The following is an 8,761-nucleotide window of genomic DNA, read 5'->3' as shown; positions in this document are numbered from 1 at the left end:
CAGATAGGTTGTGTTGCTTCGTGCAACAGGGGTACTTGCTCTGGAAGAAGTGGAAACTGCTCTGTTGTAGCTTTGTGTCTGGCTCTTTGAGAAGAGGATGATCAGTGAAGGATTGCAATCTTTTTCTTGCAGTGATCCATGCTGAAGAGGCTCCATTCATGCAGATGAACCAAGGGTTGAGGCAGCACTTTAAACCCAGATAGTCGGTCGGCTAACTGCCCAGCAGGATGCCATCAACCAGCCGAGCGGGCAGCCTGAAGGACCCAGAAATTGCAGAGCTCTTCTTCAAAGAAGATCCAGAAAAGCTCTTCACAGATCTCCGAGAGATTGGCCATGGAAGCTTCGGAGCAGTTTATTTTGTAAGTAGCTCCATGACTTGTGAATTTTAGCTGTGTCTCCTTTTATCTTTAAACTGACTTTTTTGAATGTATTGAGGAAAAGAAACTACTGTGAATCTTTTTATATGGTGTTTGGGGCAGAGGTGTTTTCTTGTGTGTCTGTACAGTCTCAGTCCATTCACAAACTCGCAGTGTCTGTAAGGTGTTTGCATACAAACCGAAAAGAAGAACTAGAAACCAAAAAGAAGAACTAGAAACGTGTCCCTCACCCAGTGCTTTTAGGTGCATTGTTATATTGCAAGCAGGGATTTGTCTGCAGATTAAAACATGGACTTGTGCTCCATCAATTCTGACTGGCAACACGGTTCTCTTGGTCTGATCATCTCCTTATCATCTCTTGTCCCTTGAGAGAAATTGAGTTCTCTCTCCCTTCGTGCATACCCCCAGGCTCCCTTAAAGCCATTCTTTGCGTTTGACACCTGAATGTTGGTGCTTCTGTTGTCATTTGTCCTGTCACATCCTTCCCTACTGCAGGCAAGAATCTCAGTATTCATCTGCATAGAACTTATTTGACGTGAACGTCTGGACAGCAGAATTTTTCCCAGGCTGCTTGTATAGCTCAACTGGAGATGGGATGTCTCATGGTAACCTCGTTTGCAGGTTGCTGTATGTTAACCAAAGTGCATACTGCGAGACCTTCATTAAAAAACCATTTTCCTCAGAAAACCTTTTCACATTTATAATTATAGGAGGTGTGGCTAAACCTGCCAATTTTCCTTCAGAAAGCCATTTGTGTCAGTATTTTATGAGATGCCTATTCATTGTTAATAATTGCAGCAGACCATGTTGGGAACCTTCCAGCACAAATTTAATGCAGCACAGATGAACTAATTAGGAAAAGCTTCTTAATTTTGTTCCCTGCTTAAAACTATGAGCTGCCACTGTCTGGGAACAGATCTGGGGGAGGAAGTGTTTTCTAACGAAACAGTACTCACCTGCGGCATTTACTTCATCTCATTTACTCAGTTTGGTTTAAGAGTGGATATAAAAGGAGGGAGCTGACAAAGCTGTCTTCTGCTATGTGGAAATATTATTGAAGAAATATTATTGAAGAAATATTGAAGAAACATCGAAGTTTTTCAGGAAGACTGTGTCTTAGAGGCATGCATGAACTACACGGGTGTGGAAAACCAGTATACAGCCGGAGGTAACCTGCAAGCTGGATGCTAACAGTGTTCCCCAACATCAGCAAGAAGCTGTCATTGGGGCATTTGTAGACTGACAGAACTTTGTAGTTGTGGTACGGGCCCATTCTACAAAGGGATCAAAAGTGAGAGGTTGTTAATTTCTAGGCCCTTCTTTCTCTTCTTTTCCTCACCATTTTAGACTACCAGTTCTTTATAGATTGGTATTTTTTCACTAAGGAGTGCAATTACTTGCTGGTGTTTGGATTGTGCTGCTTTGACAGAAAGTCCATCTAACTTGATGCTTGCAAAAAGACAAGCATAAGCAGTGCATCGTACTACTCCAACCCATCTGGGGGCTTTATTTTTGTCAAGTTGAGTGAATTTCCAACAAAGAAGGTACGCTGTTGCTATTTTTGCCTTAGGAAGTTTTAACCTATAAGTCTTGTGTGGTATAAGGTATCTTTTTGCTACCAGCAGATCTAAGATCATGGATCTGAAACTGTTTTGTGTAATGTACTTGATACCTCAAACAGAAGCCCAAAAGATGAGAAAGACAGCATGGAGAGAGAAATTTACTGAGAATTAAATAAGCCTAGAGAACTAAAGTAGGGCAATGTATGTCTTGGGTCCTTTATTCCTCTGCAAAGCTAGTGAAGAAACTTCTCTTAAGTTTCTTTAACATGATTTTGATTCTGCTAATGCAAACAATTAAACTTTCTCTAATCAATGTAATATGATTATAGTTAATAATAGCTTAAATGCGTATTACCAAAGCCGATGACATACTCCACCTTTTCTGTGCTCATGCTTTGCTCATATCACTGCTGAAGTTACTCTGGTCACCAGATGTTGATCCTTTATATGGAGTTTTCAGAGGAAGGCAGGATATACGCCCATAAATGTCTGCCATAAAATAAGCCTCGTTCATTTGGATTGTTTAAGTTAGCTGGCCTTGTAACATCTTCATGGCTTTTGTCTAGGAACAGTCTTTTTTCAATTATTCAAGATCATGAGGGAACTAAAAAAGCAAATGAAACTCCATGGTTTTAACCTTGATGGGGTGTCAGCTGCGATGGCTCGCTCTCTCTCCGCCCCACTGTAGGGGTGAAGGGCTGGAGGTGTTAGGTTAGCGCAATCAGGGGTTGCTCCCTTGAGTTTTCTAGTACATAGCACCCCCCTCACCAGGCTGCTTTCATTGCATAGAGCCCAGACCAAAAACGTTGATGATAAATAGATGTGGGAGTAATTAACAGGTAGAAAAAGCCCAAACTCTCCCCCTGCCTTTTTTAAAAATGCAGTTTAGTCTTTCATTGTTAGTTGTACCTACCTTTCTTTTGTCGTAGTGGTCCTGAGGCGATCCTGAGAGGGGTGATATATTTATCTTGTGTGATAACTGGCTGAGAGCGTTCACTCTTGTCTCTTTCATTGTTTCTGTTACACCCTGCAGCGGCAGAAAGTTTCTGTTTTTCTTTCATAATTGACATGAATTTTGCTGGTTCACCTCATGGTTTTGGTTTCTTAGAAACTGCAAGTCTGGCACCTCTGAATCATTTTGGTATTATCCTTACCCTACTCCCTGCTCTGCAGTGTAATAATAGCTCTCGCTTGACACAGGAAACCTACTACACTGGAACACTGCAGATGGAGCAGAAGAATAACCCACTCTCTTTTGTTAGAGCTGTGTTCCTTCTGCTCTACTCTAGTATTTTGCTTGCCTGTTTTATTGCAGTTCTTCACTGATTTGAATGTTTCAGAGATTGTCTCTGATTAGTAAAGATCTAGGAGTCTGAATTTTTTCTTCCTTTTTTGTCTCAAACCCCGGAAATAGTCACCCCCTCAACCTTAGAGGTAATACCAGCGAGATAGTAGGGGAGGATCCTCTCGAACAGAAAGAAAAATAAAAATGGTGTTGGTTCAAACTTATCATAACTGGTTGAAATAAAGAATGACAGAGAATTCTGGGAATCTCTGTAATGAACAGCAGAATTAAAACATGATTGAAAAACCTTTTTACAAAAGGTAGAGTTCTAGTGTTCGTTAATCCGTGTTCTGATAGGCTGTGCTTGATAGTATAAATATATTAAAAATCAGCATTTTCATCAGTCATCAGTGAATGCTGTGGTGCACATTATTCTGATTTATATCATTTGGCGTCGTATCCAAGTGGGTTATTCTTACCAGAGAGACTAAGAGGTCTTTTCCTCCACCACCCTCCTGTGCCACTGAAATCCTTAACAGAGGAGAGGCGGAGGTCTTGTGCGGAGCCCTCCTTCCTGCCAGGTGAAGCAGTGTTGCCCTTCTCCTGCCAGAGTGAATGAGCCATTGCTTTGGTGCTAAATTAAACAAAACTTCTTGTCTGGTCTTATCTTGAATTATTGCTTTCTGAAGTCAGGAAGTCTGCCTTTGAAGTGTGAAAGACCATGTACATTTATTGTGCAGCGTAAATAATAATATTATTGGACCGAGAAAGTGGAAGTCTGATCAGGAATCTGAAGAGGAGTCTCTTAGATCGCTGCCATCTCTCTGTATCACCTGCCTTCCTTTAAGACGCATAGCTAATTTGTGGGAGCACTAGGGAGAAAGTGGACGGTGTCTGGAGCAGGTATCTCCTGTGCATCCTGGGACATCTTTGCTTGTGTTTGGAGTGGAACAAGGGAGCTGAGCCTTGCTTCTGTTTTGTCTGGAATGGACCTGGGCAGGGAGAGAAGTTGATTTAGGGGAAATCTGTTGTACTTGATTCGGAGCTTCTTTTATGAGCTATGATTTTTAGTTTTGAAGTGATAGTACTCGACTCCTGCAGAGACTTGCTGGATGCTGAGCATGGAAAAATGTCATGCCTTGGCTCACAAACAGGAGGGTGGTCTTTAACTTCAGAAGGAAATTTCTAATAGATGCAGCAGTCACACCCATTGGAAGATATTTTAGTTTAGCCCTCTGCAAAAGTTAACTAATGGGTAAAGAGGTTTTTATGAGTATTTTTGGTTTACATCTTAAGGGAAAACGTGATCTGAAGAAACTGATGCATCATGTTTTCATGTTACAGGCACGTGATGTGCGCACCAATGAAGTGGTGGCTATCAAGAAAATGTCATATAGTGGGAAGCAATCCAATGAGGTATGTAGAACATGTTGCATATTAAATCTTGATCGTTGTAAATATTTATTATATGGGATGATTTTAATTAGCTTGGGTTACAGCAGGAGAAATCTTTCCTGTAACTGTAAAGGTGAATGAGGGTACTGTGTAAACAAAACAAATTGGTTTACTGTTCACAGTGTATTTCTGCCTAATCTGTTCCTGGAAAAGATGGGTAGGACTTTTTTCTTCCAGACACAAAGGGCTCTTTTATGGGACCACATAAATGTGTAGAAAGCAAAAAAAAAAAAAAAAAAATTAAAAAGGGCAGGTTTTATGTTAGCTTGTCTTGTTTCCCTTAAATGTTCCGTTTTAAATACCTTTCAAAATAACCATGTTGCTTACTGGACAAAGGAATAATGGCAGTGGATGCAATAGTGAAAGGTTCAGAGGGGGTCTTGCTTGTACAAAGTAGTAAGGCAGAATGTGTCCTTCCCTGGAATGACTGTGCTGAGAGGAGCTAAAAGAAAAGCAAAACAGCAGCAAATGAATGAGTGTGAAAATCTGAGCAGCAGCATAATTACAGAAGAACTGCCAGAGCTAGGGATTAAGGCAGTTCTTTGCAGAGAGGTCTGTAAAAGTAGGCCTCCAAGATTTAAACGTTAAGTGTTTTCATGGCCACCCCAGATGCATGTTTTTTCCCTAGGACGCTTAACAGAGATAATTGATTTTGTACTTGAAATGTTTAAGTGCTAATACAGACTCTTGAAAAGCCCGACATGATGTGAACAGCTGATTTGATATTATTTCTGGTAAATGACATCTATCAAATTGTGGTGTGTTTTTTCAACAGAAGTATTTATTGTAAGCATGTTGTTCAAGGCATTTATGGTTCCCTCCCTCCATTCTCTATATTCCGGTCTTAGAAGCAGTCTTGCTCCGATGAGTTTGACTAAACAACTCGTTGCTTTCTGTGCCTGCCTTTTGTGCATTGATCATCTGCACTACAAGGAGCTGAACTTATTCCTTCCTTTCTGTGTGTGTGTATGTATCTGTGTAGGAGGTAGAGGTGGCAGTGTCTCTCCAGCAGTCCCAAATTCTAGCTTCATAGTTAAATTTGCTAGGCATGTTTCTATTTTGTCACTGCGGTGACTTGTTTAACTGTGTACTGATGAAAGAATAATTTGTACTTACTACTTGTCCTACTGTTTTAATTACTGTGAGCTATAAATACTCTATTGACATGAATGAAACAAACTGTGCATGCTTCAGAAATAGCTTTGGTTTGTCTTCAATGCATATGTTTCTTTATTTTGAAGAAAGTAATAAGATCAGGATTAAAACACTTTCTATTTTACTTTTATATTTATTTGTTTTGTTCAGAAGTTTGCTGGAGTTATGATCTAAGCTATGTAAAGAAAATTGATTAAAGGCATTCTGGTATCATTTATATTTTCTTTGGTTTCACAGTAAGATTTTATCATTGGTAGGAGCAATTATTCTCTAAAAGGACATATTTTATACTAAAAATAGGTTTAAAACCTTTGAAATATGTAGTGCTGTGCTCTTAATGTGATCTTGGAGCTTTTTCTTATGCAGGAAATCATGAATACGTCTTGACTAGTCTATCAGCTCTCTCTTCCCACTGTAGAAGTTTAGTGTGGCCCTTTCTTGGTTTGGCTTTTATTGCTTAGTACCTCGAAGCCTTTAAGGCTAAAGGTAAAAGGCGACTCAGTTGTTCTCGTACTAGAACGAGGGTGTCAGTGAGAGAGTTTATGTTAGTATAGCTGCACTGATGTCGTTCTCATGAAATTTTTGGTGTTGTAAAATGCCTAGTCAGTCAGCTGCCTTGGTTGTGGCTACCATGTTCCTTCGTTTCATTTGTTTCTCTAGCCCTAAAATTTTTATTGTGGAGGATTTGGGTTTTACACATGTTTTCCAAAGCATTTGGGTATATGGGACCTGTGTCCATCGGTGGATCCTAGCCACATACATACACCTGAGGAAGTGTGTGCTGAGAGATTAACAGGACCTGGAAAATGGCTTTTGAACCTTTTGGTGTTGGGTGAGGGTTCTCTACCTCTGATTAACTTCAGAACTGATACTCTTTCTCGAGAACATTTTCAGTGTCAACAGTCTTGTGTTGACGTCCGCGTATTTAAATAGTTTCAGCTACTGCGTTTGGTTTTGAAAATCCGTTCTGGTAGTTGTAATTTTGCTGTTGCACTTAGATGCTTCTGCCTTCCTTGCCTGAGGAGGTGTGGATGGGCAGCAAGTGGGAGGACTTGGTGATTTCCTCCAAGGGGAGTAGCAGCAGTGTCTAGGCACCCATTGGAACATGACATTTTGGCCTCTTCTGTACTTTAAAGTTGCGCTGGCAGAGCTCCCCTTATTATAAACCTGGATTTTGTTTTATCTGTTTATTCTTTCACTCTTGCAGAACCATTCCCTTATCTAGTAAGTAACTCATTTTGAATCACTCGTTGTAAAGACTGAACTAGGAATGGAGAAACATTACCAAGAATGTAGTCAGGTATTTGGCAGCTGATAAATGGAGGCTCATCCAGTGTAATATAGGTACTAGCAGGGATAGGTCTTTATATCTGCAAGAGTTAAGTGAGAGACATTTGATCCTGCTGAGGGACACTTATCATCCACATCTCTTTCAGGTTGGGATGTATGTTTGATTTGACAACAGAACCAGTATCCCTTAAAAAAGGATCGCTTCTTTTTTGAGGACTTGCTCAGATATTAAGTGCTTACCGGTATATCCTATGCATACCTATAAAGTATTACACTGATGGGTGATCCTTACATACAACCTAATCGCTCAAAAACTTACTTTGTAGATCTGTTGAGGGGTTAAGCAGTGAACATCATAGTGCTGATGTAAATCTGTTTTGTTTTGGAACTTTAAGATAGTTTTGCTTCTTATCATAATTAAATGACATATGAACTTAACAACAACCAACTGAAAGTAACAGTTTTATAAAGTCTTTCTATTCCTTTTATTTCTACAGAAATGGCAGGATATTATTAAGGAAGTCAAGTTCCTCCAAAGAATAAAACACCCTAACAGTATAGAATACAAAGGCTGCTATTTGCGGGAGCATACAGCATGGGTAAGCATCTGCTGCACGCTGCACTTCCCTTGCCTTGGTTAAGGGCGCTTTAAAATATCTCCAGCTGGCTTTCAAGAGGCACCTGAACACTTGGATTGCACAAACTCAGATGAGAATAGCCAAGGACCTTACAGATGCTCAGCAAAACTCAGTGTAGTTTTTGGAAACAAGATTTAGGGAAATTTTCCCTTTTACTTGCAGAGTAAGGTGATTGTGCTGTTGTTCTAGTGCGTCTAGCTTGATGGACTGAATATTTGAAATAAATAATAAGGTGAGGGGGCAACAAATTTATCCATCACTTTTCTTTTTCTAAGGAAAGGTGAGAATTTCACTTGTACTGCCTGGGAGGCAAGTATGGCAACTTTATGAGATACTTGCATGTCATTTAACAATGCATTTGGTATGCTACTGGGTATTAATGGTTCAGAACTTCACAGGTTGACTGAGTATGTTCCAGAAGTAGAGTGTTCAGTTGTACTTTAATGGAATAGGCTAGAATTATCCTACCGATAATTGTAATCAAAGTATATTTTGAGTCATTTGTATTTCATTATTTAACTAAATGAGTCGTTCGTGTTTCTGTTAAACTAAATTCTTCTATTGCATATTGTTTATTTCTGTTGTCATTTCTCTGCCTGAGTGTTCAGGTGGCAACTTGGTTTTATCTCTGGCCGTCATCGCCTAATTAATTTAATATATTTTATTTAAACAAACAAAAAACCATACCCCCACTCCCAACAAAATTTGGGTTATTTGAGTTTGTGTGCAGAAAAATGTGTGTGTAGGAATAACTGTGACTGGCTGTGTGGAGGAAGCATTTTGTCAAGTGAAAAGTGTGATGTACACCTCTCTGACAAAGTTTTTGTAGTACGATAGACTACAGAAATCATATTGTTGAACGAGTAGTTTAAATTGTATATGCTGTTCATGTACTAGCTTCAACAAATCTGTAAGACAAAATTTTAGTTTCTTTTTTTGAAATCTGACTGGGACAAAATCTTAAGTAAATCCCTGAATAGCCCTTTAATACTCTGATAA

General features: G+C 39.6%; 1 protein-coding gene across 2 annotated transcripts in view; it reads left to right on the top strand.

The window, feature by feature from the left end:
* Positions 1-227: 227 nt before the first annotated feature.
* The window catches only part of TAOK1 (TAO kinase 1), a 35,145-nt gene continuing 26,611 nt past the window's right edge, over positions 228-8,761 (top strand). For both annotated transcript variants that reach the window (XM_009947766.2, XM_009947764.2), the window contains exons 1-3: positions 228-359; positions 4,569-4,640; positions 7,622-7,723. In XM_009947766.2, coding sequence (XP_009946068.1) covers positions 228-359; positions 4,569-4,640; positions 7,622-7,723 — 306 coding nt within the window. The remainder of the gene's footprint in view (positions 360-4,568; positions 4,641-7,621; positions 7,724-8,761) is intronic.

Source organism: Leptosomus discolor, chromosome 18 (assembly GCF_034619465.1).
Source record: "Leptosomus discolor isolate bLepDis1 chromosome 18, bLepDis1.hap2, whole genome shotgun sequence".
In the NCBI taxonomy this organism is placed as follows: Eukaryota; Metazoa; Chordata; class Aves; order Leptosomiformes; family Leptosomidae; genus Leptosomus; species Leptosomus discolor.
The sequence above is the reverse complement of the archived record's forward strand: the minus strand, read 5'-3'. Positions and strand labels throughout refer to the sequence as shown.